Source organism: Cryptomeria japonica, chromosome 5 (assembly GCF_030272615.1).
Source record: "Cryptomeria japonica chromosome 5, Sugi_1.0, whole genome shotgun sequence".
NCBI classification, from domain to species: Eukaryota; Viridiplantae; Streptophyta; class Pinopsida; order Cupressales; family Cupressaceae; genus Cryptomeria; species Cryptomeria japonica.
The window spans coordinates 4145006-4167982 of NC_081409.1; the positions used below are offsets into that span (position 1 = coordinate 4145006).

Below are 22977 nucleotides of genomic sequence, written 5' to 3' on the forward strand. Positions count from 1 at the left end.
ATAAACTAAAACACTAGATGATAATTTCACTCAAGCGCACAAACAAAATAGAAGATGTAAGAGACAAGCATAGAAAATACAAGCATACTTTAATAATTAAAATAATTTAACTATAATATATTAGAAAAATAATGAACTAATTAAAAATTATATACTTAATTAATATCATTTAATAAATATCAATAATAAAAAATGATAAGGTGGTAAGAATGCTTAGTGGTATTTAGACTTTTAAACGAGTTCATATCCCACAAATATACCTCTCAATTCTTAACTTCGTATGGAAAAATATATAAATTTAAATTCATATGCACAAATAAAATTTGAAAACAATTTGAATTCGACTTAAACCCTCACCCCAAAATGATCAAAGAATATCCAATTTTTGAGGCTCAATTCAGGCAATTTGGGAAAGCAAAGTTTCCTAAGAAAAAAAACGAAATACATGAAACAATTGTCTAATTAAAATCTGAACTCATTTGGGTTGTTCATACAGATTGGCTATGCTGCTGAAATTCAGATTAATCTTATATTCATCATGAAAACACTAAAGCAAGCTGCAAGTGGATTCAATCACATTATACAGTCATGTAAAAGCTTTAAACAACTGAACCAAACCCATGCTCGCATGCTCAAAACTGGATCCAAAGACAAGAAACTTCTATCGAAACTTGTTAGCATGTATGTCGTGCTTGACAGTATGGAGGATGCCCAAATGGTTTTTGACAAAATCTCTGGATCAAAAAATGCATTTTTATGGAATGAAATGATCAGAGGCTATGCTACTAATGGCCCATATGTAGAAGCCATTAGGTTGTATTACCAAATGAAAAGAACAGGTCAACTGGCAGACACTTACACATTTAATTTTGTTTTAAAAGCGTGCAGTGCTCTTGAGGCTCTGGAAGAAGGTAGAAAGATTCATGATGAGATAGTCAGAGTGGGATGCGAGTCTGATCTTTACGTGGGGAATGGGCTCGTGGGATTATATTGTAGGTGTGGAGCAATGGAAATTGCCCGGCAAGTGTTTGACAAAATGCGGAAGAGAGACGTGGTGTTGTGGAATACCATGATTGCTGGGTATGCCACACACGGGCCTTTCGAGCAGGCGGTTGCATTCTTCTATAGAATGCAGGAGGAATCTGGTATTAAGCCTGATACTTTCAGTTTTAATTTTGTGTTTAAGGCATGCGCCGAGCTGTCTGATCTTGAGGAGGGGAAGAGAATTCATGATTGTGTGGTTAGGAGCCGGCTAGGACTGGATATTTATGTTGGGAATTCGCTTGTGGCTATGTATGCAAAGTGTGGGAATATGGAGGTTGCGAGGGAGATATTTGATAGTATGCCTGATAGGGATGTGGTTTCATGGAATTCAATCATTGGTGGATACGGGAATAATGAAGAGTGTAGCGAGGCCTTATTGCTCTTTAATAGAATGCAAATGGAGGGCTTGAAGCCTACCAGAGTCACTATGCCAAGCGTGCTTAAGGCTCTAGCAGATTTGGCAGCCATGCAACAGGCGAAAGCAATCCATGGTTATGTAATTCAAAGAGGCTTTGATTCCGATGTTGTTGTTGGGACTGGTCTCATAGACTTGTATGCCAAATGTGGAAGTGTAGAGATTGCATGCCAAGTGTTTGATAAGATGTCTAAAAGAAATGTAATCTCATGGAGTGCAATGATTGATGGTTATGGAATGCATGGACATGGTGACAAAGCTCTTGAACTTTTTGTTAGAATGGAACAGGCGGGTTTAAAGCCAGATTATGTTACTTTTGTTTGTGTTTTGTCCGCATGCAGTCATGGGGGACTGGTGGATGAGGGCTGGCATTATTTTAACTACATGATTGAATATTATTGCATTCCGCCGAGAGAGGAGCATTATGCGTGCATGGTTGATCTTCTTGGACGTGCCGGGCATCTGGATGAGGCACAAAACTTCATTGAAAATATACCATTCGAACCAGGCGTTACTGTTTGGGGTTCTTTGCTTGCTGCTTGTGGCATTCATGGTAACATTGAGCTAGGAGAAAAGGTAGCAAAACGTGTTCTGGAATTAGACCCCCAAAATGCTGGGCGTTACGTACTGCTGTCCAATATCTATGCTGCTGCTGGCAGATGGGATCAGGTAATAAAGGTAAGATCATTGATGAAAGAAAGGATGGTGAAAAAGAATCCAGGATGCAGCTTGATTGAGATAAATAACAAAGTCCATTCATTCCTTGTGGGTGACAGATCACATCTTGATTTTGACAAAATTGATGCAATGCTGGAAAATTTGGCTGTACATATGAAGGAGGCAGGGTATGTTCCTAATACAAACTTTGTGTTGCATGATGTGGAGGAAGAGGTGAAGGAAGATTTACTTGGGAGGCACAGTGAAAAGTTGGCCATTGCATTTGGTCTAATTAAAACAAGCCCAGGAACGCCAATCCGGATCACCAAAAATCTTCGTGTATGTGGTGATTGCCATGTTGCAACGAAGTTCATCTCCATGATTGTCAAACGAGAAATTATAGTAAGGGATGCAAAACGATTCCACGTTTTTAGGGATGGAAATTGTTCTTGTGGGGATTACTGGTAATTCTGATTGAAAGAATCACCGAATGGCATCAGTTACTCTAACTGTACCCATTTTGTTTGCCACATGCTGGCAACCATACCGTGAATTATTTTCACTTATTAGACAACCCAGCCTTTGCAGATTCAAGGTGTTGAGAATCGGCTGCGGGAGAGGCACTGAATGGATCATTGATGAGGGTAAGGCACACAGATGTCATGAAATATACATTGACAGATAAGCCATGACATTCTTTGAATATATCAACTACGATGTTGTGGACAATTAGCCTTTTAATTAAAGCCTCACCACCAATATGGAAGTTAGTCTATTTCTACAGGATGGCTCCATGTGATCATTTGGAAAGGTTTTAAGGGGTCAACCAATGATAGAATGACATCATAAAAAATGATGAAAATGCGAGTCCAAAAAAAATTCTATGCACATCGAATATTTAAACAAGGCAGAAACTGCACTGGAGTTGTAGTTAAATCAGCATATACATCAGTTATTTCTAAGTAATCTTGCTCTGGTATGGAGAGTAGACTTCATCATACTCTGCACCTTGCAGCGTCATGTGTGCCTCTAATGCTTCTTTACTGGAGGCAAGGACTACATGTATTCAAGCCAATAAGTCATGTAGGTCATGAGACGAGTCTTGGACATGTTTGTATTCTAGGGTCTTTAGTGCAAATTTTAAAGTTGTTTGTTTTTGGTTTCAGGAAATATATTTTCTGTGATTCCAAATTTAACCAAGGATATTAATGTTACAGCAATGCTTCTCTGCCGAAGAACTAGGAGGGAGTGCACGGAATACATTTGTGAGAGGAATGGCTGTGTCAAATACTTTGGGAGTATATAAGAGTGAATCAAGTTGCATTAAGATCCATGGATACTTCTACAACTTGAGGTAATGAAGATAACTGCAATACAAACCATCTCATAGTGGACAAAATTGTACATTTTAGACATGTCACATAGATAGATCAAAGCTGCATACTAATTGAATTGAGAAGAACAGAAACGGACAGACAGCTAGCTGGAAGTTGGTACAAGAGGGGGCATAGCAGGATTGAATTAACTGAAAGTAGTATAGACTGACGAGTTGCTCCCGTTGTTATGATTATAGTGATTGATTACTATGGAAGGCAAATCCTTTTGTTTCATGTGCAGATACCCAGGGCACAAGTTCATATTGTATCATGAAAAGCTGCATCTGTTGTTGTGATAAAGAGATGGCAAGAGACCAACAGGATGAGGCATGAAAATAGGAGAAATTCAGAGGCAGTTGCAAGAGGGATTATCAGACAGAGAACACATTTTAACTTTTATTTCTATGTGATCAAGGAAGCTTCACAAACCAAGATCTTGATAGATTCGATGCTTCCATGGTCCTCAAAAAGAGGAGATTTGATGCTTGCATTGCTTGTTCACAAATCTTTCCTCAAACAAAAATTATGTAAATTTTTGCATATGTGCAATACATATGCAATCTATGTGCATGGAATAATCTCTATGTAATAACCAACTTTATCTTGAGGCATATTAATCTCAATGTGGAACCCTAACCCATAATGCACGTCTCACAGTGATATTGATTCTCAAGGTGTACATCTATGAAATATAGTCAATAACAGCAAGATGGCATGGTAATTGAAGGAAAAGGAAGCTTTAAGTTTGTCAATCCACATTACCCCCTGGATCCCTGCCATACTGTGTTTTTATGTGTCATGTCTATAACTCTATACATCAAGTATAAGCGTGATGTGTATTTATGGTGGCTTTACTGAATCGAGCAACAATCAGTTCATATATAGATCCTCGAGGCCATTTTGACAGGCCATAGCACTTCAGAAGCACAAGAGGCCAGGAATAGCAGCAGAACTGCTGAATCTCCTGCACAAAGATTTAGTGTTTTAGAGAGCAAATATCAGATTATATACCTGTGAGTAGATATGCTAGCTCACACCTTTTGGCGATATCAACTACATAGTTACTAGGATATTTCAGACACTTTCATGATATTTTTAACCTTGTATAATCTTGCATCTTCCAATGACAGATGCTGAGCTTGAGTCTTGATCAATGAAAATTTCTGGGTTCATTCTTTGCTTTAATACTATTCTAAGTTTTATGTTTTTGAATGAAATCGTGATGAAAGTAGAAATTCAAAGTTGTAGCAATATTTAGAATTTTAAATTTATGTAGTATTGAATTTTATGAAAATATTGAAAAGCTTGCCTTCTTTTTGTGCATAAATACTAATGTAACAGTTCTTCTTTAAAACGCTATATTCGTAGTAACAGAAGAAAAACTTTTGGGACAGATTGTTTCAAAAGATGGTATCAAAATTGATCTTGAAAGGGTTAAGGCAATTCAATAGCTAAGACTTCCTGCCTCTATAGATAAGACTAGATCCTTTTTCAGTCAGGTGAATTTTCTGAGAAGATTCATACCAGACTTTGCTAAGTTAACAAGACATATTGTAGAGATGTTGAAAAGTCAACCGACTTTTAAGTGGAGCCTAGAAAGAAAAAAGTCCTTTGAAGACATAAAGACAGTTATAGCTAATGCTCCCACTTTGATACAACCCAATTTTTAGAAAGATTTCATTATTTACTGTTACGCTTCAGAGCATACTTTGTCTGCCATCTTACTACAAAAAGATGATCAAGGCATGGAAGCACCTATAGGCTTTATGAGACAGCCATTGAAGAAACATGAGTTGAAATACACAGACTAAAAAGCATGCTTTTGTTGTTGTTAGGGCTCTAATGAATTTTAGGTTCTACATCTTACATTCTCACTTAAAAGTTTTCGTCCCCAATTCTGCAGTTAAAAGCATTTTGAGTCGACAAGATATTGATGGAAATAAAAGAGGAGCTTGGGTTGCAAAGGTGCAGGAGTATGATGTTGACATTAAACAAACCACTCTAGTTAGAAGAAGAGGCTTATGCACGATGATTGTCGAAAATAAGCCAGAAAAATGGAATGATCTTTCACTAGTACTCCTGATGACTGGATCTCAGATACAACATATTTCTTGACTTATGGAAAGTGTCGTACTACACTGTCACCTAAGCAAAAAATAAATTTAAAAGAACATAGTGTTGGCAGTGGGCCAGCATCCCTCGCAGGGATTCGCAACGTTGTTTAACAACCTCCTGTGGATTCTATAAGTCTATTGGTTGTATCAGACATTGATAGGTCGATCTTTTGATGCAATGACAACCCTAGCTTGTAACAAGTGGTATCAGAGCTTGCTCACAGGTTCGAATCACGCAGGTCGTGGCGAGTGATGCTGGGAGGGGGATTGTTGGCAGTGGGCCAACGTCCCTCGTAGGGATTCACGACATGGTTTAACAAACTCTTTTGGATTCTATAAGTCTAGTGGTTGTATCGGGCATTGACATGTCGATATTTTGGTGCAACGACAACCCTAGCTTGTAACACATAGATGGTAACTTTTTGAGGTGTGTTGACAAGGAACAACAAAATAAATTATTGGAAGCACTTCATGGTGAAGTTTGTGGAGGACATCTCTCAGCTTTTATGACTTCTTACAGGATTATGAGACAATGTTTTTATTGGCTTGTTATCTGTTAGAATAACCGGTGGACAACTGAATGGGAGGCGGGGGGGGGGGGGGGGGGGGGGGCGAGGGCGGGGGATGGGGGTGAATCAATTGTCAACATATTATATTAATCAAATCACTTTATAACCTTTAACCAGAGGACATATACATTGAATACCGAAATAGCAGAAACAGATACTAGTAAGCAATAAAACTTAAGAATGAAACAAAGAATTAACACAATGCAACCATGCCACATAACACCATGATTTGTACATGGAAAACCCGGTAAAGAAAAAAACCATGGTGAGAAGCCTACCCATAGTCAGATAATACTTCTGGAGAAAGTATCCGATACAATAAGGGGCTTGCACATGCAGGAAGGCACACTGCCTAGAGCATACTACTCATTACAAAGGAGTCTCATTGACTACAGAGAGGTTATAACCACCTCAATATAATTGAACAACAATCCAGAAGAATGAACTGCCAGTGATAGCATCTACCATACCTGATTACAGTCTCGGTTAAGCTCAATACCAGAGGTCTTTGACCTCTTACATAAACCCAATTCAAACACCTATGATCGACCAAATTTCTTTCGCATATGATTTTTCATTCCATGACCACGACCATGATCTACAATGAGATCTTACATCAATTTATACAAACCCTAAGGCCTAAACCAATTAGGTCGGCCACCTAAAAGATATTACAATAAGATCATTACATGCATCCATATTACAATGATATGCCATGTCGTCTTTAGACCAAAACAACATTAACCAATCCATAAATCATCCTAGGAATGTGTAGAGAACACGTTACATGATACCGGTCCATAACCCAGATAGGTATCAAACCTAATCTGGGTCCACCACGCCAAAGCGATGTCTCCAATCAGTCGAGACATGATCAATGATCACCTTCTACATCCTGAATTCCATCTAGAAGCCGCACCAATACTACTTATGCATCCTGTCAAAGATTCTCAGTAAAAGCTCTGTTGGTAAAACCTTAAACCCTTATCGGTATAGGCTTACTAGAGTGTATGATAGCATTCGATCATCAAGTCAATACCAACTAACCAAAACATACTCCAGAAACATCAAACCAAACATATTCCATTGATCCAAACATGTCGATAGTATCCAACTGATAGTCCCTTCTGCTAGTAACACTAGTTCTTCTACCGGTAACCAAAATCTCTGTCGGCAACCAATCATAATAGTTAGTGTTGACATCAATGACAAAACATCAATGCAACACATAATCAATTCCTTCATATTGCCAACAATCTCCCCCTTTAGCATTGATGGCAACACTAGATGTGAAAAAAAAAACATCTAAGTGCCAAGAAATGCCAAACATTTCTCATAGAAGATATAACAATGAAAAACTAAAAAATCCAGCAACTCCCCCTGAGGATTGCAGTCCAATCTGAAATTGATCTGAATCTCTCTCCCATATGACATATTATGACATTATTTTTCACATATAACTCTCCCCTTTTGACATCAATGCCAAAGATATGATATAGATGTCAAAATCCCGTGAATCTCAAGGTTGATTACTCCCCCTGAGTAGTAGCACCACTACATCAATCCAGAGAAAAGGATAACGCTGATGATGCATACCGGACTGATGCTCTGCTCCATCAGTTAAGTTTTTGTTGGAGGGGTAGATACCCCTAGCCCGTCTCTCAAATATTCAAATGATTCCTTAGACACCGGTTTAGTGAATATATCTGAAATCTACTCTTTAGTGTTCACATAAACCAATTTGACTTCCTTTTCTTCCACCTTTTCCTTCAGAAAGTTATATTTTATTGAAATGTGCTTAGTCTTAGAGTGAAATACCGGATTCTTAGATATGTCAATAGCTACAGATTTATCACAATAGATAACTACCGATTCATTGCAATTTACCTTGATATCCTTCAACATTTGCTTCATCCACAAGACTTGAGTGCAATTAGTTGCTACTGCAACATATTCAGCTTCTGTAGTAGATAAAGAAATGCATGACTGTTTTTTGCTGATCCATGAAACCAATTTCTTTCCAAGAAAGAAAGCTCCACCAAAAATTCTCTTCCTGTCATCAGTATCTCCTGCCCAATCTGAATTTGTATATGCACATAAAGTGAAGTTATCATCTCTAGAATACCATAAGTCAGATTATGTTGTTCCTTGCAAATACCAGAATATCCTCTTTACTGCACATTCATGATTTTATTTAGGATTACTTTGATATCTTGAAATGATACTTACTGCATTCATAATATCCGGTCTAGTCTAAGTTAGATATAACAAGCCACTAATCATAGACATATACCTTGTCGAATTTACCGGTGCAGATGTGTCTTTGATAGATAATTTCTCACTTGTCACCATAGGAGTACTCATCGGTTTGGAATTATCCATACCAAACTTCTTCAACAATTCCCTTAGATACTTAGTTTGACAGATAAAAATGCCTTTGTCAGTTTGAATAATCTGCAAACCTAAGAAAAATCTCATCTCACCAATCATAGACATTCAAATTCATTCTTCATATTATTAGAGAATTCCATGCACAATTTATCTTCACATCCAAAAATGATATCATCAACAAATACTTCAATAATTAGAATATCATCATCAGTGATCTTGTAATATAAATTATTGTCAGCATTGCCTTTAGTAAAACCAAGCTTCAAAAGATATTTATCCAACCTTGCATACCAAGCTGTAGGAGTTTGTTTCAATCCATATAATGCTTTCCTTAACCTGCAAACCATATCTTTGTCACATGTCAGTGAAAATCCATTAGACTGCTCAATGTATACTTCTTCCTCAAGTTCCCCATTCAAAAATGCACATTTAACATCTATTTAATAGACCTTATAGTTCTTGTATGCTGCATAGGCAAGAAATAGTCTAACAACTTCAATTCTAGCTATAGGTGCAAATGTCTCACCATAACCAATTCCTTCCATTTGAGAATATCCTTTACAAACCAGTCTAGCCTTCTTTCTTACAACTTGACCATCATCATTTAGTTTATTTCTAAAAACCCATTTAATTCCAATAACATTCTTATTTTTAGGTCGTGGAACTAAAGTCCAAGTCTTATTCTTCTCTATCTGATCTAATTCATTTTCCATAGCCTTTAACCAATGTTTATCTTTACAAGCTTCAATAACAGATGTCGGTTCAATTTGAGAAATAAGACATACCTCTTCATTTGTCATTCTTCTTCTTGTCATAACTCCCTTGTTCCTATCTCCAAGATTTGATCTTTATAATGATTTAATCTTACATACCTTGGTGTCTTCTGAACTTCAGGTTCACTGTTTTGATCATCAGTCACAGTTGAATTTTCTGATTGTACCGGTGTAACTATCTCAATGTCTTGTACCGATTGAGGCATTGTTAGTTCTCTGTCATATGATATAGATTGATCTCTATATTGCTCACCCACTTTCACATTTGCGCTCTCCACAATTTTCTGCAATATTTTGTTATAACATCTATATGCTTTGCTCTTAATTGAATATCCAAGAAATATCCCTTCATCACATCTAAGATCAAACTTCTCAATTGAATCATCCCTTTTGATATAACATTTACTTCCAAATATTCTGAAATATTTAACAGTAGGTGTATGTCCAAACTAATTCATAAGGAGTTACCGGTTTCACCTTTGATATGAACTCTATTGAATGTGTAGACCGACGTACTCACTGCTTCTCTCTAGTAGATGTGAGGCAATTTGGCTTCCATCATCATGGTTCTTGTTGCATCCAAAATGGTTCTATTCTTCCTTTCCACTACTCCATTCTACTGAGGAGTCTGGGGTGCAGATAACTATCTCCTAATTCAATTTATCTCACAAAAACTGTTAAATTCATGAGATGTGAACTCACCGCCTTGATCTGATCTCAGACATTTGATTTTCAATCCAATTTTTGTTTCCACCTTTGCTTTGAAGATCTTGAATTTGTCAAAAGTTTCAGACTTCTCCCTTAGAAAAGTCGCCCACATCATTCTAGAATAATCATCAATTATTAGCATGAAGTACCTATCACCTTGAAAGCTTTTGGTCCTTGTTGGACCACATAAGTCAGTATGAATCAAATCAAGCACATCATTAGATTTATCATGTATGCTCTTAAAAGAAGTTCTAACTTGCTTTCCCAATTGACATTCCTTACATACCGGATTATGAGGCTTTATAATCTTAGGTATATCTCTAACTGCCTTTGTTGAACTGATCTTAACAATACAATCAAAATTAACATGACACAACCTCTTATGCCATAACCAACTCTCATCAATATGAGTGATCAAACATATCTTATTACCAGTGTTCAAGTGAAAGATATTACCTCCAGTCTGAGTACCAGTTGCAATATCCAAACCAGTTCTGTTAATGATTTTGCATTTTCTATCTTTGAACTGAAGTTGGAATCCCTTATCCACCAATTGACCAACACTTAAAAGATTATGCTTTAAACCTTCTATATAATAAACATTATCAATATTATGCTTGCCATCTAGAGAAATAATACCTCTACCTTTGATCATACATGTTTTGTCATCCCCAAATCTGACTTGATCACCATTGTATTCTTGCAGGGACAAAAAAATAATTTTATCTCCAGTCATATGATGTGAGCATCCAGTATCAATTACCCATTCATCCTTGTCTTCAACTTTTGCTACCAGGACCTTTTCTTCATTCTTGATAGCCGATTCCAGTTCATCTTCCTTTAAAGCATAGAACACCCATTCCTTTCCATTGCTGGATCCACTAGCAAAGTCTCCTGCTGGTTCATCGTCTGAGTCATCACTTACTCCTTCCTCATCTGCTATGTAACATAGTTTGTTTTTCTTGAATCTATATTTTATTTTTATTAGGCTTAAATGATTTCTTAACTCTTTCTTCAAATCTTGCATTCCTTTCAGGACATCTAGATGCAAAATGACCTATCTTATTACATGCAAAACATTTAAAAGGTGTTTTTCCTTCATACTTACTTCCTGTCGGTCCTTTATGTACTCTTCTAGTAAATAAGGCTTCGAGTTGCTCAAATTCTTCATCCTCTTTCCTCATATCTTCCAATTATTTTGCATATAGGGCTTTCCAATCACTTTTGCTGGTAGATGATGATGCATGCAAAACAGGTTCAAACTTTGCATCTCCAGAGGGTTTGAATTCTTCAAGCTCAAAAGTAGATAATTTTTCAATTAGAATGTCTATGTTAACTGAAGTGTTTGCCATTGTTCTCAATTCATTAATTGCAGTAGCCTTCATCTTGTAAGCCAGTAGTAGGGCTCTCAAAACTTTAGAAACTATTTCATCTTCACTTAGAGATCCTCCACAACATTGAATTCCCATGACAATCTCATTTACTCTTTCCATAAATGTAGCAATTCTTTCATTATCTTCCATCTTCAAGTTCTCATATGTTACTCGGTAACCATCAAGTTTAGCAATTTTGATAGTAGGGTCACCTTCATTCAGAGTTTGCAATTTATCCCACATAACCTTTGCAGATGATTAGTCAATCCCATGATTTGTTGATCAGTGAGTACACACGGGAGGGCTTCTCTAGCTCTGCAATCATTTTCAATATTTTTGTCCAAGTCTACAAGAGAAGGATTGCCAGATGTTGGATCATAAGGTGTATATCCTTTCTCAGTAATCTCCCAAATATCATTTCCAAGACATCTACGATGAGTCTCCATTCCGATTTTAAATATCCCATAGTTTGTTCCATCAAGCTTAGGGATTTCTCTTCTGAAAATAGTTGCCGGTGGATTTGAAGTATTAGTTTCCATAGGATCTACCTCAAGCGGTTAAGCTTATGCAAAAGAGGACCAAAGCTCTGATACCAATTATTAGAATAACTAGTGGACAACGGAGAGCGGGGGGTGAATCAGTTGTCAACAAATTATATTAATCAAACCACTTTATAACCTTTAATCGGAGGACATAAGCATTGAATACCGGAATAGCAGAAACAGATACCATTAAGCAATAAAACTTAAGAATGAAATAGAGAATTAACACAATGCAACCATACCACATAACACCATGATTTGTACATGGAAAACTCAGTAAAGGGAAAAACCACGGTGGGAAGCCTACCCCCAGTCAGATAATACTTCTACAGAAAGTATGTGATACAATAAGGAGCTTGCACATGCAGGAAGACAGACTGTCTAGAGCGTACTACTCATTACAAAGGAGTCTCACTGACTATAGAGAGGTTATAACCACCTCAATATAATTGGACAACAATCGAGAAGAATGAACTGCCAGTGATAGCATCTACCATGCTTGATTACAGTCCCGGTTAAGCTCAATATCGGAGGCCTTTGACCTCTTACATAAACCCAATTCGATCACCTATGATCGACTAAATCTCCTTCACATATGATTTTTCATTCCATGACCATGACGATGATCTACAATGAGATCTTACATCAATTTATACAAACCCTAAGGCCTAAACCAATTAGGTTGGCCATCTTAAAGATATTACAATAAGATCATTGCATACATCCATATTACAATGATATGTCATGTCGACTTTAGACCAAAACAACATTAACCAATCCATAAATCATCTTGGGAACGTGTAGAGAACACGTTACATGATACTGGTCCATAACCTAGATAGGTACCAGACCTAATTTGGGTCCACCACGCCAAAGCGATGTCTCCAATCAGTCGAGGCATGATCAAGGATCACCTTCTGCATTTTTTTATTCCATCTAGAAGCCGCACCAATACTATTTATGCATCCTGTCAAAGATTCTCAATAAAAGCTCTGCTGGCAAAACCTTAAACCCTTACCAGTATAGGCTTACTAGAGTGTATGATAGCATTCGATCATCAAGTCAATACCAGCTGACCAAAACATACTCCAGAAACATCAAACCAAACATATTCCATTAATCCAAACATGTCGATAGTATCCAACTAATAGTCCCTTCTGCTAGTAACACTAGTTCTTCTACCGATAACCAAAATCTGTCTGTCGGTAACCAATCATAACAGCTAGTGTTGACATCAATGACAAAACATCAATGCAACACATAATCAATTCCTTCATATTGTTAACATTATCTTCAAAGATGTATGTGCATGGGTAGTGAAATGTGAAAAGTGCCTTAAGTTTGCAGGCAGACCTCAACTGGCTGCTTTACCTTTGAAACCGGTAGTTATCGAAGAACCTTTCCAGCAGTGGGGTTTGGATTTCGTAGGGCCAATTAATCCAAGCTCAAGCCCAACATACTCATATCCTTAGAGATACTAACTACTTTACTAAATGGGTAGAAGCTATTCCTATCAAATGCACAACTTCTGAAATAGTGATCTAGTTCCTTGAAGAAAATATCCTGTCTAGATTTAGAGTTCCTAAAAAGATTGTAATTGATAATTGTAGTAGTTTCTCTTCTTCAGAGTTAACTATGTTATGCTATAATTATGTAATTAATCTTGCTCATTCATCAGATTACTATCCACAAGGTAATGGGCAGGCAAAATCAAGCAATAAGAGTCTTACTCCTATTATGAAGAAGTTGGTGGAACAAAATTAGAGAAATTGGCATTAAAACCTATATAATGTTTTGTGGGCTGATAGAACCTCATATAAGCAGTCCATAGGAATGTCTCCTTTCCTATTGGTTTATGGAATTGAGAGCGAGTTACCTCTCCCATTGGAGATATCAGCATCCAAACTCCAGAAAGGTATTGAATATGATTATTTCAAGTCCTCTTTAGAGAAAATAAACATGTATTTGAGTAAGTTAGAAGAACATAGGTATGAGGTGCTTGACAGAATAACAAAACATCAAGAGATGGTGAAGAAAGTGTTTGACAAAAAAAATAAGAGGAGGGAGATTTAGTTTTATCGTGGGATCGTAGGAGAGAACCCACAGGTGCACACAAGAAGTTCGATTCTCTATGGATAGGTCCATTTCTGATTAGAGAAGTGGTTGGAGGAAACTCTTTTTACTTGGCATATTCAGACGGTACACATTTACCTCTTGCCTATAAATGGCAAGATTTGAAGCTTTGTAATTGATAGCTGAAGGTTCTAAGTTCTGTACTATAGTTTTTCTTCTTTTTAGTTTTCCATTATTAGGGTTCAATTTGGTGTGACTATGTAACCCTTAGGAATAAGGATTTGTGCTAGTTTAATCTAGGTTCTCTATGTCCTCCTAGTACTTGTCCCAGTTAGAGTTAGTTGTTACCTGCCATTTTCACTAAGTCGGAATAATACCCTTTGGGTCTCAAAAGTCTCTTTTATTGTGGGTGACGTCTTATGTATATTAGTCTTAAAAATACCCGATCAATTGATCATCCTTATTTTAGATGTTAATTTTTATCTTTGTTGAAAGGGCCCCACTCTTGCTTTATTGGTTTATCGCTCATCGATGGAAATGAAGTCACTAGCTCTTGTTGTCACCAAATCTTGTTCCACTTGATCCCTAATCTCTGATAGTGTTGTGTCAAAGGGGTTCTCATGGGTCCCATATCGGTTGATCACACTCCTAGGACTTTTCCGCACACATTTTGTTGTTCCATGATTCTTGAAGTGTCTGATAGCCCGATTCTCTGATAAAAGCATTCTCACAGTCAACAACTTGTGTGGTGATGCCAGCACAGTACCAATTTGTAATGTGTTTTAAATAAAGCATTAATTGATTCTCCAATTCAAATATCGAGATGGTATGGCGACCGCCAAAATAAATGAATTAATTGCTCGAGGCACACAAATGCATGTCACCTTTGTTCTATCCATCTGCATTTGAAGGAGTGCTCAAGTGAAAGCACAAAGACCAGGTTTGAGATGAAAGGCTTTTCTCATTTCCAATTTATAGAGTTTTCACTTCTCATTTCTGTAGAGAAGTTAGAGGGAGGTTTGTTGATTTAGCATTCATGAATATCTGTGTTCCTTGCAATCTTTCTTCATTATATCCCAATCCAAACTTCCATTTTTAGCAAGAAATCCTAGATTTTCTCTCTTTTGTTACCATTGCACCCAAAGTCTCTCAACCAATAGAGAGTAAACTAGATACTATAAAGGATACAGAAATGGGGCCATATCCATAGAAGGTTTCAGAGCCTAGAAAGGTCCCCTATCACACAAAAGGTCATAGAATCCACCTTATCTCAAGCTGCGGTTATCCTTCAACCGTTGCATGTCCATAACTGGTTCTCAATTGTGTACACCATTATCACCTTGACTCCCATGAAATTTAGAACATAAATCAAGCTATCATAGCTAAAATAGACACAGACAATGTCACCCTTGCACTGCATATTCCTGAGAGGGAGGACAAGGTGAATCTTTCTCTACAATCGGGATGGGAATTCTTTTAAAATCAGATATATTTGTGTCTTTCTACCATTGCTTAGAGATAGTTGAAAACCCCTCGACAAATTACCCTCCCGAATAAAAATAGAGTTGTTTACAGAAGATATTGCAGATATTATTGTCTTATTGTGTCGTGTTGGTAAGCCTAGAATAGAATACTTCGAGGAATGGATATGCTAGTTCATTCTCATTGTCTATGATGAAAAGAATCAAATAGATTGGGGAAAACAAATAAGTGACTAACTTCATGAACAACTAGCAAAATTCAATGATAGGGAGCAATTTCACTTATGTTTTGTGCTTTTCTATATACTAGATATTGGGAGAATGTCTTGGCTAGGTTTATGACAGGTGGGTAATGTTATAGATGGTGCTCCTATGTACAATTATTTTCCTCAATTGCGAAAAGAAGAAGGCATACAAAAATTTTCTCACGTCCATGACGCTTTATTCATGACACTCATGAGGGATATTGAAGGAGATCTTGAAAATAGATTCTCACGTGAAGCTATGGACCTAATTAAGAACTAGAGAAACTTCTACAATCAGTTTAAAAGCTTTTCATATTTGAGGATCAGAGGTTATGAAAAGACACCTTTGAAATTACCTAGGTATGCCTCTGACTATCTTGTCTTCTTGGAGCTATGCCATTAGATGACATTTGTGAACATTAAATATGTTATAATGAGAAAGAAAGGGTACTCTTTCCCTCCGATTTTATCTCATTTTTCTTGTAAAAAAAATTAATCTGCCAAGTTTTCAAATAAGTTGTTGGTTGAGTTTGGTCTTCATTCTCTACCCATGAGAGCCAATTTCGGTAGTAAGGGCTATGTCGGATGCAATTTTTATGCATCTACTTAGTACGTTCATGTGCCTAGGCTAGAATAATTTTGGGGGGATTGTGTTGATGAGAAGGAAGTTTTTTAGAGAAATTTTATGAGATTAACTTTGAGTCAAATGGTTGCCTTCAATGTTGTTTCTCTAGTGCCTAAAAATGTTGTAGATGATGGTTTTGATACGATAGATGATTCATACCATGATTTTGTTTTACCTCCTTTTCAATGGTCAAAAGGTGAGGAAGATACAAATATTAATGCCATAACTTCTTAGGTGTTAAACAAGTCATATGCTTGGTTGGACCATAAGGTCAAAACCCATTTTGGTTCTTCATCGCATAAAGAGACAACTAAGGGGACTGATGCTACTCCTCAGACCTCTCAAGAGGTAAAAGAGAAAGCAACATTAGAAACTAATGTGTCTAGAACAGGTTCTTAGTCTACTAGGAGTAATGATCCTCCTGAGAAGAATCAGAAGTTAAAATCAATTTGTGAAATGAGCACCTTGACACCATCTAAGAAAAGAACATTTGTGCAGCCACTTGTAAGATCTAGTGAGGAAGATGTCTAGATTCTTTATTAGTTAGGAGAGAAAGATCCTCTAGTCTCTATAACTTATGATGTGTAGCTATAGACACCTATATCTAATGTTTCTATATTGCCTTTTGATGCTATTGCTAACACTTTGACAATTAAAAGTTCAGCGAATACCTCATCTACTCCATGACTCAAAAAGGCATTTGAAAAGAAGAAGAAGCAATACTCCTTGATCACATAAATTTGTGTGGACACAGTGACACACCTATTAGGAGAAACACCTAAGCCCAAAAGAGCCAAATAGATGGCTAGGATGATCATAGACCCACAAACGCAATATCATGTGTTAAAGATTGTTGATCCTAATGTGGGTTAAAGTGAACATGAAATCACAGAGGGAGAAATCAATATAAGAAGATCAACATGGGCCCCTCAACAACTGAAGGTGACATTTACTATGCCAAACTCTTTGTTGCTATTTTATCCAAAAGAACCAAAGTTGCCGAGAAGAAAAACCATGAGCTCACACAGTATGTATATGCCCTCTCTTCCTTTATCCACTCTACTTGGTCCATTGAGAATTTTGCAGCCAACTCATCCTTAAGAGTGTCCATCACGAAGCTTATCAATTTTGATAAGTTAGAATTGGTTAAGAGGTCATAGGCTATCGCCAAAGCAATGGATAACTGGGCTAGTATGTGACCTTAAAAAGTGTTGTCCTTTGTTGAGCATGGTTTAAGAAATTATGATACCCTTAAGGAAATGATCATTGTGCATCGAGTTGAGATGGAAAAGTCAAGAAGAGAGTCTGGTAAGATATTTGCTACTCTCTTGGAGATGCGAGAGATAACCAAGTTGCCCCCTGAACAAATCATTAGTAATCCAGAGGCAAATAATACCACTATTTGGAGAGAAATGTTAGATTGGAAACTCCATGTTACTAAGGGATCCCAATATTACTTCACAACTTCTATTTCTCAAAACACAATGCTTCAATGCAACCTAAAAAACAACTTCTCCATAGTTGGTATAAACATATTTGGAGATGATGGGAAAGAATTTCTAGAAAAAGAGGTAGTCAGAAGAACATTTCACTAGAAAGTGGAGGATAGTCTTTCTGCAACTAATGCTAGATCCAATTCTCTAGAACATCTAAAGGATGCCATGGTAATGTTGAATTCTATCAATGAAGATGTCATTGATATTCCAAGGAAGGTCGTTGAGGCTATCCAAAAGGTTGCCAAGTGGATGATCAAGATTGGAGCTACAACTGAACCTGCAGTAGAAGAAATGTCACCATTTCTAACTAATTATAGGGCATATAGGAAGAAGGTGAACCCACAAGTGGTACAATAGTCTCAGTAAGGTGTAACAGTTACAGTAGCAAAAGACCAAGAGGCAAGGGATGATGCAACAAAACTTGAAGACGAAGAGGCAGATGAGGATGTGGAGGCTAGTTAGTTGTTTTCTTAGTTAGTTTGTTTTAATTTTCCATTCTCCTTACTCAAACTATTGGCCCTGGTGGGCCCTTTATTTTTAAGTTATGTTTTAAAACTCTCTTTAGTCGACTATCTTCAAGAAGTCGTTATTTTTAATTAGGTGGATGTTGAAACTATTTAAGTGGGTAGTGAATCAGTTTAAAGGGTTCCGTTCTTATCTATTTTTTGGCTTTCAGTCTACAATAACATTGCATACTTTTGAACAAAGTTTAATTGAATTCTGTTGGATGCAAACTTTATATTGTTCCAAAAAGAATTTCTATTTATATCTGATTCTATCATCTCATATCAATATTTGAATGTTTCAGTGAATTTTTTAGTATGTTTTCTCTGATCGTAGACTTTGTGTTATGGTAGAGAATGATTTCTTGGATTATTTGGAATTAAAAGTGGATATTATGCATACTATTGTTGTTGGATTCCTTTCTATGTGATAATCATATACTAGTAGCAATCTTTGTATAGTTGTTGATTGATGGTCCTTATATAAATTTTAAAGTAGTTCTCTGTACTTTGTTATGAAGATCATACGGGTTTGATGACAATTTTCCTTTCTTTATAAAGTTTGTGAAACTTTCCTTTCCTGCTTTCTTGTTAAAAACATACCTTGAAACCCAAATTACATCATAAGAGAGAGTTGTACCTCTCAAGTTTAGAGGAAAGTTACAGAAAGAATTGTGACTTCTCCAACTGTTTGTTAATAGTTTTTTCTCATATTTGGGCTAGGAGTCAATATTGTTATAGCTTAGAGAGAACAAAAATATGTTAACCAACAATAATTCAGGTATAATATTTTATTTTTATAGGGTTTAAATTATATAGGTTAAGATGATGACATATTAGGGTCTATTGTTTATAATTTCACTTTAATTGTTTTTTGTTAAAATCTACAAAAAAACCCCAAACCTTGAAAACTAGAAAAAAAGACATTAAAAAAGGAAAGTAATCTAGCTACACTAAATAAAATGTTAGTCTAGAGGGAGGAGGTGAAAAGTGTTGGTGGGTGGGAGTCACTAGAGTGGGTACTCCTTTTGAGGTTCCATCCTTGATCACGCCTTTGTCATGATTGTAGCTAGAAATTAAGTTCACAAAGATTTCATAAAATAATAAATACCTTTGTAGAACATGTACCCATTTGTAAATAGGTACATATTCATAATGGGTACGCATTTAAGCATGGGACTTGTTGTGTTTTTAGGCTTAGGACCCCATTCTTAAATGGATACCCGCTCTTATTGGGACTTTTAAAAATCTCGACACTTCCATTAAAAGTGGACCCATTAGCTTGATTTTATCCATTAAAGAAGATATTCTGAATTATCAATATTGAAAAGTTGTTCTTGTTAAAGCCTTTATTGGTTGATGAATATGAGCATGTTTTCTTGTTATCCATGGATGCTTTTGTACTTGAGAAAGAAGACAAATTGGAATATGATGTTATCCTATATAAGAATGTGATCCAAATTAGGCGTGAAATGCATGATACATTGTTGATAGGAATAGAGAGACAACTTCCATATAATTCCAAGTGATTTTTAAAGGAAGATTCGAGAAAATATTCCCACATTTTATTAGTGCCTAAGATTTTGGGGATCAAAATATTTCTAGTTGGATAGATATGATCCAAAAAATTATGCCACTTAAGTTGTATCACTAGGATAATCACTCAATCAATTATGTAACTACATATAGAATAATATTTTTTTATAAAAGTATCAATTATAGGTGAATGCTAGTTCATCAAATGGATTTGAAGGAAGTAGGGATGGTATTGAACATCTCAATGACCATTTTCTCAATTATATATGTCAACATTATGGAAAATGAAGAATGGTGAAATTATTGCTTTGTACATGTGATGAAAATATCAATTATAACATTTATCATAGGCCATGAAAACTAGACAATGTAACTTTGTTTTCTTATGATAACCTAAGTGAAAAATGAAGTCATTAGTATTGGAGTTGAGGAAAAATCAACTCTACAGCTCCCAAAGATCACCTACATGCAAACCTGTCATAGAAGGAGAGAAGCAAAAAAGCTATGGAGGTCAGAATTCAAATATCCTAAAAAGAGGAGTCAAATTGATTGTGCAACAAGAACGCAATTCAATAATTACAGTTGTTAATGAAAATACAAAGAGAGAATCCTTATAAGAAGATACTCAAAACCTTAAAGAATTATAAGATTCCTAAGTTTATCTTAAGCATAGAGTATAATAGACTAATAATTAAATAAATAATTATTAGTTAATAAAAGATAATTCTAACACCCCCCTTAAGATTAACTTAGGGAGTAGCTAAAAAACAATTAAGGACTAAAAAAGCATGAAAGTAACAATGGGTCTCGACAACTAGGCCTGATGAGGTACCCAAGTATAATAAAATCTCTGTAAAGTGGAGAAAAAGGAGAAAACCACGTGGGAACAAAAATCCTCTCCAAGAAGAGATGAAAGCTCAAGTGAAGGACTAAGAAGCCTCCAAACAAGAGTGTTCCAGAAGTTAGAAACAAAAAAAACATGAAGAACACCACTGAAGCATGAAATAGCTGCAAACACTGTCGAAAAGTAATTACTGATCTGAAGAACCTCCATTGAAATAGAACATGACCAGGTAGAGAAGACTATAATCTGCATGAGTGCCCTCAGATGACACTAGACTCAAATCAGATAGCAAACAAAGGAAAACAACTGAACTCAAAGATACAGATGACATGAAACACCAAAGCCTGAAGAACTGATCAATCGATCCAAGGAAGCATTAGAACAATAGGACAAATCTCCCCATAATGCTGAAAAGGGATAGGGACATGTACACTGAAAATAACAGTCAACAACAACTGCATGACGAAGAACCATAACAACGAAGGTGCGAAGAAAGTACATAGTGTTGTGGAAGGAACATTCACTTGACACACATCATGATCCTAATGTCGTGGAAGGAACACTCACGTGACAAAGGTAGATGGCAAACATCAACCCTCCCATGACACTTTATAAGTAGTGCATGTACAATAAGGCACAAGATGTGCAAGATCCCAAGTATACAATGCATGATGAGACTTTATCTCAATGTGTTTGCATAAATAAAATACTACAATGATCAGAAGAGACAGAAGACTGGAAACGAAAAAAACAACCAAAGACGAGACATCCTACTCAAAGAAAGAGATCCCAGGACCTAAAACATCCAAGATATTCACCAGAGTGCTGAAAAGCAAAAAACTAAATAAAATGTACCTGAAGAATAATCTGGAAAGAAAACTCATATTACTGGAAAGTGCACAAAACAAGCTTTCCAATGATATAAAGGTTTCGAAAAATGGAGTTCAGATGCTCAAGTTGTGTCTCCTAGAGTGCAAAAAAAAACCTTTGAATTTGATAGCAACAAAAACCATAAAAAAAAAAATCAAAAGTTCAAACCTCCAGATCTGGATAGAGCTTGGAAAGAGCTTTCCAAAGTTATAAGGTTTTTGAAAAAGCGCCTCCGTATGACCAAGTTACAACCAAAAGAAAAAAAAACCCTCTTGTAGGGCATAAAGAGGGTTTTAAAAACAAAATAAAAAAATAAAATAAAATTGACGAAATTTTTTTGACGCATTTGCAAGTACAGCCGTATGGATGTTTGTGCCTAAAAAAATGTGCCAATAAAAAATGATGCCTGTGTCACTGAAAATAGGCAAATTATATATCAAAATTCATGGAATCAGCCTTCTGAATCCAACTGTGAGGTCCTTTTGGCACCAAAATGTACTAAAAAATCAGCTAGCCCCAGAAATAGAAAAAAACTATTGGAGTTGAGGAAAAATCAACTCCACAACTCCCAAAGATCACCTGCATGCAAACCTGTCACAGAAGGAGAGAAGCAAAAAAGCTATGGAGGCCAGAATTCAGAGATCCAAAAAAAAGGAGTCATATTGATTGTACAACAAGAATGCAATTTAATAATTATAGTTGTTATGAAAATATAAAGAGAGAATCCTTATAAAAGGATACTCGAAACCCTAAAAGTGAAAACCCTAAAGAATTATAAGATTCCTAAGTTTAGCTTAAGCATAGAGTATAATAGACTAATAATTAAATAAATAATTATTAGCTAATAAAAGATTACTTTAACACCGCCCCTTAAGATGAACTTAGGGAGTAGCTAAAAAACAACAAAGGACTAAAAAAACATGTTAAAAATGCAGGAAAGCAACAATGGGTCCCGACAACTAGGCCTAATGAGGTACCCAAGTACAATAAAATCTATGTAAAGTGGAGAAAAAGGAGAAAACCTTGTAGGAACAAAACTCCTCTCCAAGAAAAAATGAAAACTCAAGTTAAGGACTAAGAAGCTTCCAAACAAGAGTGTTCCAAAAGATAGGAACAAAAAAAAGAGAATGAAAAACACCACTGAAGCATGAAATAGATGCAAACACTGTAAAAAAGTAACTGTTGATCCAAAGAACCTCTGCTGAAATATAACATGACCAGGTAGAGAAGATTGTAATTTGTAAGAGTGCCCTCAAATGACACTACTCGAATCAGATGACAAACAAAGGCAAACAATTGAACTCGAAGATACAGATGGCATGAAACACCAAAGCCTGAAGAG

General features: G+C 36.2%; 1 protein-coding gene across 1 annotated transcript; it reads left to right on the forward strand.

Annotated features, from left to right (window-relative positions):
• Positions 1–375: 375 nt before the first annotated feature.
• On the forward strand, positions 376–4622 carry LOC131077954 (pentatricopeptide repeat-containing protein At1g08070, chloroplastic). Its single transcript, XM_058015552.2, has 2 exons — positions 376–3199; positions 3334–4622. The coding sequence occupies exon 1, from the start codon at positions 539–541 to the stop codon at positions 2582–2584; it is 2046 nt and encodes a 681-aa protein (XP_057871535.2). The 5' UTR covers positions 376–538; the 3' UTR covers positions 2585–3199; positions 3334–4622.
• Positions 4623–22977: the final 18355 nt, after the last annotated feature.

Bases quoted from the DNA above. Each gene is read 5' to 3' on its own strand.
- LOC131077954 (XM_058015552.2), top strand. From the start codon at position 539: ATGAAAACACTAAAGCAAGCTGCAAGTGGATTCAATCACATTATACAG.